The 18,855-nt window shown below is 41.7% G+C and overlaps 1 protein-coding gene across 1 annotated transcript in view; it reads right to left on the reverse strand.

Moving 5' to 3' along the window:
• ZC3H18 (zinc finger CCCH-type containing 18) overlaps positions 1–18,855 on the reverse strand; it is a 104,717-nt gene that overhangs the window by 47,380 nt on the left and 38,482 nt on the right. Inside the window, exons 8-9 of the mRNA XM_075282133.1 lie at positions 11,565–11,679; positions 10,475–10,737 (exon numbers count right to left, since the gene is read on the reverse strand). Coding sequence (XP_075138234.1) covers positions 10,475–10,737; positions 11,565–11,679 — 378 coding nt within the window. The remainder of the gene's footprint in view (positions 1–10,474; positions 10,738–11,564; positions 11,680–18,855) is intronic.

The raw sequence follows: 18,855 nt of genomic DNA on the forward strand, positions 1-18,855 counted from the left end.
GGGCTGAATGTGGGCGTGCCGATTAAGCAGGGACACACTGAACAACATGGCGGCCGCCCACAGGGTCCCGGAGCCGCAGCTATACCAGGCTGCCTACACACATTGCGGAGGCTAAGGAGGAGGCTGCTGCACCCCACTCAACACATACAGGTCAGTGCAGCGGGGGGAGGGGGTGTCCCGGGGGAGGGGGAGAGAGGGGGTGTCCCCTGGTCGGTCTCCCCAGCTTCAGTCCCCCCCTATATCGGCCCCCTGTGTAGTACGACTCACCTTTGTCTTTGTCCTCCGCTGCTGTGTGTGCTGGCTGAGTGCACACAGGTCTCGGCCTGCTGCTGCCTGTGTCCTATATGAAGCACAGCGAGCTCCGGCGTCAGGTTGCTATGACGCCGGGCCTGCGCTGCTACATATACGCCACAGGCAGCAGCACGAGAAGTGTGTGCACTCAGCAGCGGAGGACAAAGACAAAGGTGAGTCGTACTACACAGGGGGCCAATGTAGGGGGGGACATGAAGCTGGGGGAAGAGATGGGGGGACATGAGACTGGGGGGCAGAGAAACTGGGGGCAGATGAAGTGAACTGGGGGCAGAGAAGGGGAGACATGAAGCTGGGGGCAGAGATGGAGGGAAAAGAAACAGAGCAGAGATGGGGGGGCACAAGATACTGGGGGCAGAGATGGGGGGGACAAGATAATGGGGGCAGAGATGGGGGGACAAGATAATGGGGGCAGAGATGGGGGGACAAGATAATGGGGGCAGAGATGGGGGGACAAGATAATGGGGGCAGAGATGGGGGGACAAGATAATGGGGGCAGAGATGGGGGGACAAGATAATGGGGGCAGAGATGGGGGGACAAGATAATGGGGGCAGAGATGGGGGGATATGAGACTGGGGGCAGAGATGGGGGGGGGGAAGAAACTAGGGCCAGATGAAGTGGACTGGGGGCAGAGAAGGGGGGACATAAAGCTGGGGGTAGAGATGGGGGAAGAACAAACTGGGAGCAGAGATGGAGGGGACATGAAGCTGGAGGCACTCATGGGGGGGACAAGATACTTGGGGCACAGATAGGGGGGCGCCACCGCCAAACCGCAGACGAAGTCGCGGGTAACTGCTAGTATAATATAATATAGAGGTACTTAGTTATACAAATTTGATCAAATAGTATGGAAGCCCACCTGCCACGACAAGGCGACCTCATTTAGATGGGAACCTACACTTAACAGACATACCGTATTTTTCGGACTATAAGATGCACTTTTTTCCCCCCAAATTTGGGGGGAAAAGAAGGGTGCGTCTTATAGTGCAAATGTGGCGCCTGGCATCCGCTGTAATAAAGAGGCGGATGCCAGCAAGGGATAGATGCAGGTGCCGGGGCCTGAGACATCGCTACGCTCCTCTGCCCTGCATGAAGCCAGCAGCGGGAGGAGTGATGCTATTCCGCTCCTCCGTCCCCCCGCCGCTGGCTTCATGCAGGGCAGAGGAGCGTAGCGATGTCTCAGGCCCCGGCACCCATACCGGCGTCTATCCTCGCCGGCATCCGCCTCTCTAGTACAGCGGATGCCCGGTCTGTAGTCTGTATTGGCGGCCCCCTTCTCCCCCGAGGCCAGTCCCCACCGGCCCCATACCTGTAAAGTTGCAGACCGGCTCCTGCGCGGCGATATCGCAGGAGCCAACCTGTTCCGGTGACAGCGGGGAGCCTACTGAAGGCTCCCAGGCCTCTCACGGCTATATTAGTATTGCGGCTGGGTCTATGACCAGCCGTAATACTAATATACAGAATGTCCCATAGACGGCAATACAGTTGTATTGCCGTCTATGGGACTTGCAATCAAGTGACCGCAGGTTCAAGCCCCCAGGGGGGAATAAAATAGTCAAAAAAAAAAAAAAAAAAGCTTTAAAAATATATAATAAAAAAATGAAATAAATAAAAGTTCTAAATCACCTCCTTTCCTTAGAATATATATAACAGTAGAAAATCATATATTATAAACCGCCAGGTTTTTTTTCAATACAAGGTGATCTAAGCAATAGATATTCCCCAAAATGGTATAACTAAAAAGTACATCTGACCCCGCAAAAAAAAAAAAAAAACAACACTCTATGCATCCCCATACAGCTGCAGGGTCACCTGTCAATGTGGCCTTGCAGCTGTTGCAAAACTACAACTCCCATATATTAAATATTTTACCATTTTTTGCTTCAAAATTTTTTTTCCCCATTTTCCTCCTCAAAAACCTAGGTGCGTCTTATAGTCCAGTGCGTCTTATAGTCCGAAAAATACGGTACCTCTCTTGGACCTGGACAGGTCTACAGTGTGAACACAGGGTGAGTAGGGTCCAGAGCACACTCTACTTCAAACTAGCCTGATATTTGGTTCAGACATCAGTATGCCATCCGTCCGTTTGAATTCAGTTTGAGACTAAAAACGGACTGATGCACATACTGATTGTATACGGACACCTTTTTATGCTGATAGAGGACAGATAAGGGGATTAAGTAGCAACTGTAAGGGGATTAAAAGTAGCAACTGTAAACATAGTAGAGATAAGGAGATATAATAAATGTCCTTAGCTCATATAATAAATGTCCTTATCTCTACTCTGTTTACAATTGCTACTTTTAATCCCCTTATCTGTCCTCTAGGGGACAGACAGAGTGTTTGCTATGAGCATAAAAAGGTGTCAGTATACAATCAGTATGTGCATCAGTCCGTTTTTAGTCTCAAACTGAATTCAAACGGACGGATGGCATACTGATGTGTGAACCAAGCATCAGGCTAGTTTGAAGTAGAGTGTGCTCTGGACCCAAGCCTAAGGCAGATGGGGGAAGTGGAGAATATATATACTTTATCAATTGGATAAACCTGTGCAATTTGATGGGAGTGCTCGTCAAACCGTGGAGGTAGCCACTGCTCACTATGTAATACACAACAAAAATGGTTAAGTACCTCTATATTATATTATATAGCATGTCAGGTGTTTTTACACTAGTATTGCCCTGTAGGGTTTTCACATGCCCTTGTACTGTGTGCGGAGTGCCCTGCAATTTTTGATGTTTTTACATATTGCTTCACAGTGAGCACCTGTTCACACTGGGATGTGCAGTCTTAACCAATATTTATTTTATTTATTTTTTATTAAGATTTTTTTTCCTAAAAATGATTAATCCTATGTACAAAGCCGATGGCACCACTGGCAAAATACATCCCCCCCCCCCAAGAAAAAAAATCAATCTCCATAGCAGTCAGCAATGTACCTGCTAAAGACTGATGCTACATAGAAACTGTGTCTAAAGGACCAAAGACCAGGAGCAAAATAAGGGCTTAGTCAGATTGGCAGTCACTTTAAATACAAAAGGAGATTTTCGGAAATGTAAGTCAAACCTGTCACTATCATGAGGAAAGAGAGAAAAAAACAAGCCAGGCAGGTTGTAATCTCTTGTCAAACAAAGAACGAAGAGCGCCTGCAAGGGGGAAAAACACACAATATGAGAAGGTGGTTTACAATGGGCAGATTAACCAGAGGAAAGTACAGCATGTGGACGATGCACTGCAGGGAAAGTTTGCTGGCAGAACAGAGCCTGAGGCACTTTACCTATATAAGCTTTAAAATAATGAACCTGTCGAAATGTAGGCCCCTCTATATTAAAAGGGTTTTCTGAGACATCAATATGGGAACGGTGGTGTTCTGCCTGTGGAGCTGCTGCATACATATATTACTTACTACTGAATCGGAGTTACAGCTGGTATTATACTCCAGAGCTGCACTCCCAGTTCTCCAGGCATTTTCTTCTTCTCCAGTGTCTGATAGCTTGCAATTAGGGAAATACTCCCCTGAATTATATGAGCTCAGGTTAGAAGGGTGGACTTTACAAATATTTGTTAACTGTTTCAAATAAGAGAAAAAAATGTGAATACTGCTCAAAACACACTTACAAACATAGACAGAATTTAACCCCTTAGAGACACAGCCCAAAAGTGACTTAAGGACCAGGCCTCTTTTTTCAAATCTGACATGTGTCACTTTAAATGGCGATAACTTTGAGACGCTTTAACTTACACAAGTGATTCTGAGATTGTTTTTTCGTAACACATTGTACTTCATGTCAGTAGTAAATTTTTGTTGATATGTTTTGTCTTTAATTATGAAAAAATAGGAAATTTGATGAAAATTTTGAAAAAAATGCAGTTTTCAAACTTTGAAATTGCAAGCCTTTGAAATAGAAAGTCATACTACCCGAATTTTTTCATAAATATAATTAACCATGTCTCTGATTTATGTAGCAATCAAATTTTAAGCACCCTTTCATTTTTTTCAGATATTATAAGGCTTACAAGTCAAGCAGTAATTTTCCAAATTTTCAAGAAAATTTCCAAAACACATTTTTCAAGGGACCAGTTCAGTTCTGAAGGGAACTTGAAAGGCCTCTCTAATAAAACCCCCCAAAAGTCACCCCATTCTAAAAACTGCACTCCTGAAAGAATCTAAAACAGCAGTTAGAAGGTTTCTTAACCCTTTCAGCATTTCACAACAATTAAAACAAAATGGAGGTCAAATTTACATTTTTCAATTTCTGTCACTAATATATTCATTTAGCCCTAGAATTTACACATTTACTAAGGTTTAAAGGAGAAACTGCACCCCACATTTTGTTACACAATTTCTCCCGAACACGACAATACCCCATATGTGCTGGTACCCTAATGTATGGGCACACGGTCGCTCTCAGAACGGATGGAGCACTAATTGGATTTTGTAGGCCAGATTTTGCTAGAATATTTTTCAGGCGCCATGCCCCGATTGCAAAGCCCCCAAGGTGCCAAAACAGTGGAAAACCCCAAAATGTCACCCCATTTTGGAAACTAGACCCCTCAAGGAATTTATCAAGGGGTATAGTGAGCACTTGGACCCTACAGGTGTTTCACAGATTTTTTTACCATTGAGATGTGAAAATGAAAAATTACTTTTTTTATAATAAAATGTCACTGTAGCCCCAAATTTTTCATCTTCACAAAGGGTTAAAGGAGAAACTGCACCCCACATTTTGTTACACAATTTCTCCCGAACACGTCAATACCCCATATGTGCTGGTACCCTAATGTACGGGCACACGGTCGCTCTCAGAACGGATAGAGCGCTAATTGGATTTTGTAGGCCAGATTTTACTAGAATACTTTTCAGGCACCATGTCCCTTTTGCAGAGCCCCCAATGTGTCAAAACAGTGGAAACCCCCAAAATGTCACCCCATTTTGGAAACTATACCCCTCAAGGAATTTACCAAGGGGTTTAGTGAGCCCTTTGACCCTACAGGAGTGTAACAGAATTGGCCCAACAAAAGGAAAATGACATTTTTTGCTATAAAATGTAGCTTTAACCCCAAATTATGCATTTCCACAACGGGTTAAAAAAGAAAATGCACCCCACAAATTGTCAAGCACTTTGCCCCAACTACAGAGATGCCCCACATGTGGATGTAAAGTGATGTATGGGCACACTGTAAAGTCCAGAGCTGAAGGATCGCTATTGGGATTTTGGAGGGCAAATTTAGCTGAAATCTGTTTCAGGCACCATGTTGCATTTGGAGAGCCCCTGAAGTGCTAGAACAGTGGAAACCCCCCCCCCCCCCCCCCCAAAACGACCCCATTTTGAAAACTAGACCCCTCAAGGAATTTATCAAGGGGTTTAGTGAGCACTTGGACCCTACAGGTGTTTCACAGATTTTTTTACCATTGAGATGTGAAAATGAAAAATTACTTTTTTTCCAATAAATCGTCCATTTAGCGCCATATTTTTAATTTTTGCAAGTACTTAGAGAATTAAGAGCCCCCCACAGTTTGTTACACAATTTCCCCTGAACACGGCAATACCCCATATGGGATCATAATCTGCTGTATGGGTACATGTTGGGGCTCAGAATGGAAAGAGCGCTATTTGGATTTTGGAGGGCATATATTGCTGGAATAGTTTTGAGGTGCCATGTCGGATTTGCTGAGCCCCTAAAGTATCATTACAATAGAAACCCCTCAAAAGTGACCCCATTTTAGAAACTACACCCATCAAGGAATGTATCAAGTGGTATTATGATTTTGAGACTAAAAATGCTTCCCAAAATTTGAAATTTTTAAAGAAATATGCCATTTTGGTATCCAATGCATTGCACCCACTTTGTATTGTCAGAGACCTGCACTCCTAAAACTATTAAGTGGGCGATCCCGAGGGGCAAAAAAATTATATATGTGGGTATAAACTGCTGCTTGGGCGCACAGCAGGGCTCAGAAGGGAAGGAGCACTGCGCTTTATAGCTTTTGGGGTACAGATTTAGAGGGACTTTCTGGGTGCCATGTTGTTTTTGCAGAGCCCTGGAGGTGCCAGTAAACTGGAATTCCCCAAGAAGTGACCCCATTTTGTAGGGGAAATTTTAGAGTCTCTGCAAAAGTGCCATGGCATCCAAAAACCAAACCGTCTAAGTCTGTGCTCCAAAAACCAAATAACCTTCTTCCCTTCTGTGTCTGGCTGGGCCCTAATATCAGTTTATACCCACATATGACATTACGTACGTTATCCGGGGTACACCAGTGTCATACATGTGCCCTAATATCAGTTTATACTCACATATGACATTACCCCGGTTACACCAGTGTCATACATGTGGCATAAACTGCAGTTTGGGCACACAGCAGGGGGCAGAAGGGAAGGAGCGCGATGCGGCTTTTGGAGTACAGATTCAGATGTTTGGTATCTAGACGCCATGTCATGTTTGTAGAGCCTGTAAGGTACCAGAAAAGTGGATTCCCCAAAGGAGTGACCGCAGTTTGAAAACTGCACCCCTAAAAGAATGTATCAGGGGGTGTAGTGTAGTATTAGTATCCCGGACGTGACTGCACAGCGGATGGCGAAGAGGGAATATATAAGTGGTGCGGAGGACATTGCAGACACTAAATTCCCTACTGTACCCCCAGTAGCTCCTATGATTGGGGGAGTCACACTGGGGTCACTTTGGGGGTCACTTCTGGTATATTTTCCCTCAAACTGTAAATATGGGGTGTCCCCTGATATTCGCTCGCACAGCTTATACATTCCCTGCCTGCCGCACCCAGTTGTGTTCTAATGATTTGGCGATTTTGCGTGATTTTGTCTTCACATTGGTAGAGGCTATATTTTCTTTATTTTTCTGCTGACGTGGCCATATAAGGGCTTGTTGTTTGCGGGATACGATGTATTTTGTAATGACACCATCTTGGGGTGCCTAAAACTTACTGATTACATTTTATTAACTCTTTTTTTGCTGGATTTAAAAGAGAAAAAATCAATTCTGGTATTGAGTTTTACCTTTTACATTTTTCGCCATGCAGCGTACAGTATAAGTAACATGTGACCTTTATTCTGCGGGTTGGTACGGTTACGGCGATACCTCATTTATGTTATTTTTTTATGCGATACTAAGTCTGCAGAACAAAAACACATTTCGGGACATAAATCAGTGATTTTTGCATCGCCATCTTCTGAGAGGCGTAACATTTTTATTTTTCGCTTGACAGTGTTGGTTGAGGGCTTATTTTTTGCGGGACAACCTGTGCATTTTATTGGTACTATTTTGGGGTGCATATGACTTTTTGATCACTTTTTATAGCACATTTTGTAAGGTGAGATGGCGAAAAATCACTACTTCCGGCGGGTTTTTTCCGTTATTTTTTACCGCCGTTCACTGTGTACATTAAATATTGTTTCAGTTTTGTTGTACAGGTTGTTACGGACGCGACAACACCAAATATGTATTGTTTTTATTAATTTTTTGTGTTTTTTTTACATAATTCATTTTTTATAGAAAAAAGGGATTTTTGGGACTTTATAACTTTATTAATTGTTTTCAAATACTTTTTTTTTTTTTTTTTTACACTTTTTTTTTTTACTTGTTCTTGTGTCTATGGGACACATGGATCAGTGAAGATTGCATCACTGATTCTCTACTCTAGACTGAGACACAGGCTGCAGTGACAGCCTGCACGTGTCTCACTCTAGACACAGGAAGTGAGCTGTGCGGACGGGACAGCTCACTTCCAGAAGACGCCGGGAGCACCAGGTAAGTAAGTGAGTGCTCAGGGCTGTCTGGGGTCACTAACCAGACCCCAGACTACGTACTACAGATACTGGCACCCCCCGATCTCGGTCCGGGGGGTGCCGGCGGGGGGGGGAGAGATCGCGGCACCCTTTGTTTGCGGTGGTCATGTTTGACCATCGCAATCAAAGGGTTAAAACCTCCGATCGGTAAAAGTACCGACCGGAGGTTATGGAAAAGGGTGATAGCTGTCAGTAACAGCTATCACTCAGTTCCGATTCCGCCCGCTCAGCTAGTGAGCGGGCGGAATCACCATGACGTAATATTACTTCATGGTGCGCGAAGTACCTTGCGTCCATGACGTAATAGTACGTCAAAGGTCGCTAAGGGGTTAAAAGGATGATCTGTTAATAAGACAGACAATGAGGATGAAGCTATCCATCATAATACACTCAGCACTAGCCCAAAGGAACAGAAACATAAATGATAAAGAAATCCCAACCAATCGACATGAATATACAGACCAACACCTCATAGTAGGAACCATCGCTATAATAACCCTTTGATGCATGTATCCTACTACAATACAGTGTTTGTACATCCAAATTGGTTCCTTTAGAATAACATTTCCCCAAGCTGTGGGTTCTGACCTCCTGGGAGATTGAAAGCAAAGTCGAGAAATGTCTTCCACACTACAAGACTATAAACTGGCATCAATACTAATTGGGTTGATGCTAGAATGGAGTGGGTAAAATAAGGTGCTACGTGGTAGATCATAGATCCAGTAGGTGGCGCTGCCTCCTGTGACCCCCTGCTTTGTCCACGTCAAATCAGGCAAGTTATGGCTGCATATAAGAGAGACATGGTCGGCCTTTACTTTGAGCATGGAGAATCTGAAAATGCAGAGGCTCCGAGGGTGTTAGCTGTGAATTCTAATAGCCAGCATTTTACAGTCCTGCATGGAGGGAGCAGACTGTATACCAAGAGGACCAGTAGAGGTGTTTAAGCCCTTAGTTACCCGTCTATTGTAGGCCTTGATGACCAAACTATTTTTTGCATTTTCTGTTATCACATTCCAAGCCCTATAGATTTTTAAATTTTGCCATTGTCTTTTTATGTTATAAATTTTGCGTCATTTACTGTGCGGATTAAATAACCAAATAAATTTATTCACTGGGTCAATATGATTATGTTGATTTTATAGTTTTTTTTTTTTTTTTTTTTTTTTTTTTAAGTTTTACTACTTTTAGGCCCTGTTCACACGGGGAGCGGAAGGGTGGATTTTGGCACAGAGAGCGACGGGGGGAACCGCATTACTCTCGGGCCAAAATCCGCCTGCCACAACTGTCGCGGCTTCCGACAGTTGCAGCTTTTCCCTCCGGAGTAGGCTCAAATGATCGGGCCGAATCCAGAGGTTGCTGCCGCGAGGCGGACGCTGTGGCTCATCGAGGAATCCGCCTGATGAAAGCTCGCTAGCGGAAAAAAGGTCAAAACGATCTCCATAGACCACCATTGTGAGGGCGCGGACTACGATGTGGATTCCGCGCCATAATCCACCCCCTCTGTGCCTTTAAAAGTAAAAACCCTCTGCCACATTCCAAGACCCATAACGTATTAATTCTTTTGCTAATAGAATTGTGCCAGGGCTTATTATTTGTTTGAAGCCCTCAAGTTTCTACTGAAGCCATTTTGGGAAACATAACCATTTATGTGAAGACATCGGACCCCTGTAAAAGAGGTTGCAGGGGTGCTGATGCCTCCAGGAGGTAGCCATTTTCCTCCCAAACCCCTTAGATGCTGTGGTTGCCATTTACAGCGGAATCTAAGGTAATCAACGCCAAAAATCAGCAGTTTTCCAATTCTGGTTGTTAGGAGCAGGTGCCTAGCTGTGAATACATAGCTGGGCACCCGTACCTAAACTTGTGGGAAACCCCACATCATTCCACCACAACGGATATAGAAAATCAATAAGGGTGGAAAAAGGCTCATTTAGTGACTGATGTAGAAAGTCTATAAGCTTTCACTAATGGATTAAACAAGGCAATGCTTATAAATATATAAATATAATATGTTATAAATTCTCATTATACAAACTAAAAAAAAATTATTTACTGAAACTGGACAATGAATCTGTATGCAGTTATGGACCTCTGCACTGTAATGTTGGCACCTGAAACAGCAGCTCTATTCCCATTCACTTGAATAGGAGCAGAGTTTATTCCAGGTGAATACCACATGATGCCCCAGGTCTCACACATCATATCAACACAATGAAGTTATGGAAGAGCTGATGCTAGGTGGTTGTCAATGCCAGTACACTGGATAAGGGGCACCAGTGCAGTTCCATCATACAATAGGGCTGCCAATTTGAACATCGATCAACTAGTACCATGTTCATATATATTACAAACAAAGAACACTAACCTTGGTAGAAGTGGAGACTTTGTTCTAGTCTTGTCCTTCTCTTTCTCCTTGTCTTTATCTTTCTGTCGTTCCTTCTCATCCCTTTTGCTTCGATCCCGCTCCCATTCATCTTTCCTTTTCTGTCGATCCTTGTCTCGTTCTCGTTCTCTGTCGCGCTCTCTTTCTCGTTGCCGGCGCTCTCTGTCTCTGTCCCTCTCACGGTCGCGGTCTCTGTCTCGCTGTCTGTCTCTATCCCTATCACGATCTCGCTCTCGTTCTCTGTCCTGTGTAAAGAAAAAGATGGGAAAATGATGAATGAACCAAAATTTGCTAGTCTGGATAAGACAAATTCTATACATGCTTCTTTACTTTGTAATTCTGCTGCTCTTAAACACAATCGCTGGTGTCTTATACACAGTTCAATAATGTTATTCTACTTGATGACTGCAGTTCTGTAAGTTTCAGAGATAAGGTCTCCAAGCATTACCTAAATGTTCAGTGCTGGCATAGAGCTTGCTCTGGTAAAGTGTTGTCTTTGCTACAGGCAATAGAATAACGCTCAACTAGCTTGTTAACAAGCTGCTATTTCTAATATCAACCAAAGTAAGACTGCAGATCTGGAGTATAATAACTGGAGCTCCAAAATATAATACAAGGTGTAACTAAAGATCTGTACAGGATAAGTAATGTGTTTCCTAGCAGACATGTGACTGCAGCTATGGAATATAATCACTTTAGCACCAAACTATAATACAAAGTCTATCTAAAGATCTATACAGGATATGTAATGTTTTCACCAGCAGATATATGGCTGCAGCTCTAGAGAATATTATGACATAGACCTGCAACAGTACATTATGTACACTGCAACTCCACCGACATAACCGTGAGTGTAAATATGGACTTGAGACTCAGTATAGGATAAGAACTTATGCTACTTTTATGGAGACTAATGAAAATTCGCTGCTACATAAGGAATGTAAAGTACATTTTTATGTACAAATAAAAAATGAAAAGTCTAAAATAACTAAACAGGATGTAAAAATCACATTTCAATACATTTTTATATACTTGAGACAAAAGCGGTCACTGCAACTTTACAGTTACATACTCTATAGCGATACGGTTCTGCCTCTGTGTACTGTACACGGAAGTTTTCATACTGCCCTCCACGCCAGTATCTTTCCATTTCAAGATCATAATAAGGATCTGCGAATGGATCGGGCCTAAGAAGAGAAAGTATTCAACAGAAGTGTTAGATGAAATAATGCCTTACAAGGGTATAAGGTTAAGTTTTAAAAGGGGTCCTTAGGATAGGTCCTCACTATTTAATCGTGGGGGTCTGACACCATTGCTCCCAATCTATCAGCTGTGTGAAGATGCCACATCCTTTTGCCTCTTCACTGAATACTAAGCACAGTGAGGCAGGGGCTGTGCTTGGTATTGTAGTTCAGCCCCATTCACCTGAAAGGGACTAAACAGAAGCTATAGCGTGTGACATGTTTCTGTGTGCTAAGATCAATGGTTCCTTATATCACTGTACATATAGCATCTGTTCAAATATTACATTTTACTTGAAAGAAAAAAAAATCTGCATGTTGGCATAAAATTCTAGGTATATTGAGGTAGGGCAGAAGACATGTACAAAAGGGAACTATCAGGATGGGTTCACATCTGTGTTGGAGTCTCTGGAGACTGACGAAAATCGCCGGATGAAAAAGTGATGAAAGTCCAATCTTTTTTTTCTGGTGGTTCTAGTTTAGAAGAATGGACATCCGACAGATCTTATTACAGTCAACAGTTGGGATCCGCTATTTTAGCAGCTTGTATTGTCTGCTGTTCTGGTCTTCTGAGAGACCAGAACAACGAACAAACAAGTGAAAATATGAACATGATGTCATACTGTCATATCCATAAGGCTAAACTAGATGGCCTTTGTTCTTAAATTACTATGTAATCATCATTCTTATTATAAAGAAAAGAATACAAAAGAAAACAAAAGAATACAAAAATAGCTACAATACAATCGTAAAAAGGTTTATAGGCCTTCTAACCTACTGGATAAAAACTAGATAAACTCAAGCACAGTTCAATACTTCTAAACCAATACAATATAAAGCTATAAATGGTTTTAAAGCCAAACATGTGGATGTTATATATTACAAAGAAACTTTACTGTGTAGGCCTCAGCAGTAAATCCACGTGGATAGCCTTGTGTACTTTCCAAACCCTAAACAAAGTAGTGAATGGCAGTGACGTATTCTAACAAGCAATAGATCTGTGTAAAATATTAGTGTGGAAATGCCATATAGGTGTTTACTATTCATGAGGACTAAGCAAAAGGAGGGGGGTTGTGGAGTGTATGTTTATAAATTGGGGGGGATACTGGCTTTATCATCTCAGAGAAACACTTTGGAAGTCAGATATACTGGGGTGTAATGGTGGTGTTGGTCCATCACAGGTCTCAGCTGTCATCTCTTCATAAATGGAACATCACAGCAGTCACGTGCCGTTTGTGAAGAGGTCACAGCAGAAGCTGGGAGACAAACAGGAGGTACCTATACACAAACATACAAATATTATAAACCACAAATATTAATTCATCACACAGTACATATATAGATAAAAAGGGACAAATTAATCAATACGACCATTGGGGAAGGTGTTAAACCTGTAGATACGTAGAGCACTCATCTTGTTTCATAATATCGACCAAAGCAAGGTGTTCAAGATCTCATGCACAATATTACTTGTAAGGAGGGTTCACACTACTGCAGGATGTCCGTTATAAAAAAGCAAATACAAAAAATGGACACTTATCAACAGACATTAACGGACACTGAGGTTAATGTGTTTTTTTGTTTGTTTGTTTTTTGTTTCTGCTTTCTGAGCATATGCCGAACGGCCATCCATAGACTTTAATGTTAAAAAATAATGGATGCTTGCCGTCCGTTATGAAACTGATTTTTTACCTCACGGACACAAAAGTCCTGCATGCAGGATTTTTTCCACGAAAAATAATAGACATGACGGAATTGGTGTAAACAGAAACCAGATAAAATCAATGGAATTTTTTTTAACAGATTTGTGATAGTTTTGCTAATGTCCATGGCTAAAATCTGCGAACGAACACTATGGTAGTGTGAACGACCCCTAACACTACGGCAGTGATTTATCACACCACTTGTTTCTGTAACACTCCGTAACAAAATATATATTGAGATTACAACTAGACCCCTTAAAGTCAGAATTCTGGAGCATGTAGCAGAATAAAAGAGGCTAAAATCTGTGCATGATCTTGAATCCCTTAATGCTTTGGAGTCTATTCTATGACATTTTAGAGAATATCATTCTTGTAACCCTGGTGTTTTAAAAATTAAAGGGATTGATGGGGTTAATTTAAGCTCTAGGGGTGGACATATCAAACAAGCCCTCTTGAAGAAAGAAACAAGATGGACAGTGATGCTGAATTCTATTTCACTATCAGGCCTAAATGAAACCGTCCATTTCCAAGTTTTTGGAATATTGATGCAGAGTGAAATTTAATTGGGCTATACGTCTATTTGTTTTGTTTTTTTAATACTAAGGTTGAGCTCACACAGAAATTTTAGGTCAGGAATTTGGTCTGGAATCCGCCTCAAAATCAGCCTCCAAAAAAAGCCTCCCAATTGGAAGGCTTTTTTTAGGCTGATTTTGAGGCAGATTCCTGACCAAAAAACTCTGTGTGAACTCAGTCTAAGGGTGCATGCACACTACGTAACGCCGGGCGTGTATGAGAGCCGTACACGCCGGCATTACAGCAGACTGCCGAACACTTCCCATTCACTTCAATGGGAGCGCTCGTAACAGCGGCGTTTACGAGCGCTCCCATTGAAGTGAATGGGAAGTGCTCGGCAGCCCTGCTATAACGCCGGCGTGTACGGCTCTCATACACGCACGGCGTTACGTAGTGTGCATGCACCCTTAGGGAGTAAACGTGCGTGTATTTTTGCAAAATGCACGTGTAAACATACACGTGTAAAAATAAGACTCCCATTTACAGGCATATTTTTACACGTGTAAAAAATATCATTGAAGTCAATGGGAGTCTTATTTTTACACGTGTATTTTGCAAAGATACACGCGCGTTTACTTGTGAAGGCTCCCTAACTGTTTTGTAAATTTTATATGTTTTCAGCACTGGTAGATGGCTGCCTCCTGTTATTGCTCTTACCACCACACAGCCGGATTTTGGATCTGGCTCCATCAGTTATTGTCCATTATAAGTCTGTTGCCCATAAACTTCAATGTTTTTTTTAAAAAAAATAAAAAAAATAGACACTTGCGATCCATTTTCTAACAGATACAAAAGTCCTGCATGTAGAGTATTTTGTCTGCTGGAAAAAAACGGACTTCGGTGTAAACAGACACAAGATAAAATCCCACTGAAATGAATGGAAATTTTAATGGATTTCTGCCAGTTCAGCTAGTGCCTGTTGCTAAAATCTTGTAACGGACAATAGCTACGAACACTGCTGACAGTCACCAATGGTAGTGTGAACGACCCCTAAGTCTCTTGTTTTGGCGGTAGTGCTGTCCGTTGCTTATGTGTGCACATCGCTTCTACCCTACTGGTGGAAGTGTCATGTGATGTTTCTGTCTGCGTGCGCACATGGTATTTTCTTTATCGGCAGGTACTCCTTTGTATTGGAGACACGGGTGTGCATCTATAAGACGACGTATTTAGGATGCTTACCACCTGTGAACTTAGCGGTGTGTGCCCTACTCTTTCCAGTGGTTTTTAATATGTGGTTTGTATACTTCTTATATAGCCCTAGTTTTCCATACACTTACTTGCTGACAAAGTCTAGATGTAGACGAAATACGCCTCAGGGTCGGTGTGTTTTTGGGACACACACACTGTCTATCACCACGTCTGTAGGTAAGTTAGGTGGCCTTTTATGACGGTAGTTGTGGAGGTCATTATATCTTATTACATGGCAGTCTTGTAATAGCTATATTGATTGTGCAGGACCACAATACTCTTTAGTTAGATCGCATTTGTTTTGTGTGATTTCAAAATTCTACTGTTACTGTAAATTTTGTATCTCTTCTGTTGCCTGGAGTTTGTGTGACCGGGTATGTTCTTTCTACATTTGCACAGCCGTTATACTCAGCCCATTATTTAGTCATGTTATAGTTGTGCCTCTTTCCATTATACAGATAGGTATATGAGTTTTTTGTTATCATGGTCTACTACTCTCCTGCATACCATTGTGGAAATATCCTCTATAACCATCTACACAGATTTGCTATAATGTATAATATCTATAGTATATAGTGTGATGTTATTCCTCCATTACTTTTTTTCCCCTTCCTGAGTTATCCAGGGCTTTGAGGTTTTAATGCATTTCATGTCTCTCCTCTGGCCAATGTTTGTATTGATGAAATAGTCTCTTTTTTACCTATAGGTACTGTGTGATGAATTAACGGTTTATAATATTCTCACTACTGGAGATTTTCTGTATAGGTAAGTGGTGTTCAAGGAGTTATACTGTGATTTTTTGAGGTATTTCTTGGTTTAAGACAAACAGGATATCGCTGATGTCATCAGACTGGAGACCCGTATACAAACTAACAGAGCTGCCACCGCTGGAAGTAATGGCCTGGGGATAGGGGAGAACTGGTTTGTTATGTTTAAGGGAACGTCAGTAGCAGTATAATAATAATAAAAAAAAGGATTTGACTATGTCCTGTAAGTCTGCTCCACTCATCCAATGACGGATAACCGCAACAACTTATAATAATAACGGTAGTGTGAACGTCACTGCTGTCACAGTCACTACTGATCACAGAATCTAAGAGGATAAACCATATGTAATATAGTATCCACTGCAGGTATCAGCTATATAAGTTCAATTATGAACCTGCCCTATTCATGTTACGTAAAGAGATTAATGCCTGATGCATGAAACTGCAATACTGCATCCTCAGGGTAAGTTCACACAGCAAAAAAGGAAAAGGTATTTTACCCGTGAGCGGATGCCGATGCAGGGCACTAGTATTTTTTAGGGGCTTTCTGATTAGAGTGCTGTGCTCGATATTAAGTGAGCAAACCACATCTCTAACCAAAATCTGTATACTCTTCAAACAGTTAATGTGTAGAGTTGCAGGTGTTGGAGCCCCCCACATATTACACATTCTATCCTAGGGATAGGTTATCAATATTTACTCTCAGTCCAGGAAAACCCCTTTAACCTTTTCACATATATTACATCAGGGGCAAGTAGAAGCTAACGCAAAATGTCATAATAGTACAGCATAATGATGGCGCTGACTCATAACTAGACCACATGGGGAAAGGATGTCAGCTGTAAAACATCATCATTTGCTACCATCTTATCCTTTCAATACCACAGTTGACAGTGACCACTTTCCTAGGCAGGGTTCACACTACCGTTGAATTCCGTTATGAAGGTGCCCTCATTCCCGCACCCTCCCTTTCTCACTCACACCCCCTCCATTTCCCTAGCTAGCTTGTCCACTTGGTCTAGTTTTTGGGACCCCCCACCTCTTTACATGTCCAAAGTTTTTGATTTAGCCTACCTAGAACTGCAAGTGACTGTAAAATCCATTTCTTTTTTTTTTTTTTTCTTTATTCAGAACTTACTCGGACAAGCATACCCCCTATACCTGATATTTGATATCTATCATATGACTTTTATTATGATCATTACCACCTTTCCATCTATTTATTAATCCATGTATTTATTTATCAACCAAGTCTTATCATGGTTGTTTTTTTTGTTTGCTGAGACAAGCATACCCCCTATACCTGATATTTTACGTCTACTATGTGACTTTTTATTATGATCATTACCACTGTTTTGTCTATCTATGTATGCATTTATCGGTTAAGTCTTATTCATGTTTTTGATTATTGATTTTAATTCTAGTATTTGTCTGTTACTGTATATTTTAGTGGCCTGAAGAAGACACCTGCCCGGTGTTGAAACGCGTAGCCATTTTAAGCTGTTGTTCATGTCCTTGGAGCAATAAACAGAAATAATTCATCTTAACCATCAACATCGTGATTTTTATTCACAAGTTTATTTTGAACTAGCTGGTACCCGCGACTTCGTCTGCGGTGATTGTAGAAGTGGGTATATACAGGCGCGGGTAAGGTTTTCGTAGTGTGTATAAGGTATGGGATATGAAATGTAACTTTGTATCTTGTTTTTTCTGTAATTCAGAGAATACGTGAGACTTTTGTGTTGAATGTAATTTGTATTAGAGCTGCTATACGGTGTTGTGAGAAACTTTACATAGTGACTTTAGGACAGAAGTATTTGAAGTTAACCCTTTCCCGCCGATGGCATTTTTTGATTTTCGTTTTTGACTCCCCTCCTTCTAAACCCCATAACTTTTTTATTTCTCCGCTCCCAGAGCCATATGAGGTCTTAATTTTTCCTGGGACAAATTTTTCTTCATGATGCCACCATTATTTATTCTATATAATGTACTGGGAAGCAGGGAAAAAATTCAGAATGGGGTGGATTTGAAGAAAAAATGCATTTCTGCGACTTTCTTACGGGCTTTGGTTTTACGGCGTTCACTGTGCAACCAAAATGACATGTCCCCTGTATTCTGTGTTTCGTTACGATTCCGGGGATACCAAATTTATACGGTGTTATTTACATTTTGACCCCTTAAAAACAAATCCAAAACAGTGTTAAATTATTTTTTGAAAAGTCGCCATATTCCGACAGGCGTAACTTTTTTATACGTGCGTGTACGGGGATGTATAGGGCGTCTTTTTTTGCGGGACCGGGTGTAGTTCTACCAATTTCGGGAAATGTTATTGCTTTGATCACTTTTTATTCAAATTTGTATCAGAATTAAAACAGTGAAAAAAATGGCAGTTTGGCACTTTTGACCATTTTTCCCGCTACGGCGTTTACCGAACAGGAAAAATATTTGTGTAGCTTTGTAGAGTGGGCGATTTCGGACGTGGGGATACCTAACATGTATGTGTTTCACAGTTTTTAACTACTTTTATATGTATTCTAGGGAAAGGGGGGTGATTTGCATTTTTAATCCTTTTTATTTGTTTTTATATATTTTTTAAAAACTTTTTTTTTTGCATTTATTAGACCGCCTAGGGGTATTGACATGGTTGAGCGGTGTCGCAAATTGTCAGAGCGGTGGGAGTCGGCAAACATGGCTGCTCCGGAGCGTTAAAGAGAACCTCCTGGAGTATCGTTAAGGTGAGGGGCAAAGTGGTAAAGTATATGTATATGTGATTGTGTGGGGTTAGGGGCGAGGCTGTAGAGGGCAATATGAATTTTGCAGCTTGCTATGGTCCAAAGTGTATGAGATTGCAGAGATGGTGGTGTGAGTTTGGGTTTTGTGGGGGTCCTGGC

The sequence above is a fragment of the Leptodactylus fuscus genome, chromosome 7 (assembly GCF_031893055.1).
Source record: "Leptodactylus fuscus isolate aLepFus1 chromosome 7, aLepFus1.hap2, whole genome shotgun sequence".
Taxonomy (NCBI): domain Eukaryota; kingdom Metazoa; phylum Chordata; class Amphibia; order Anura; family Leptodactylidae; genus Leptodactylus; species Leptodactylus fuscus.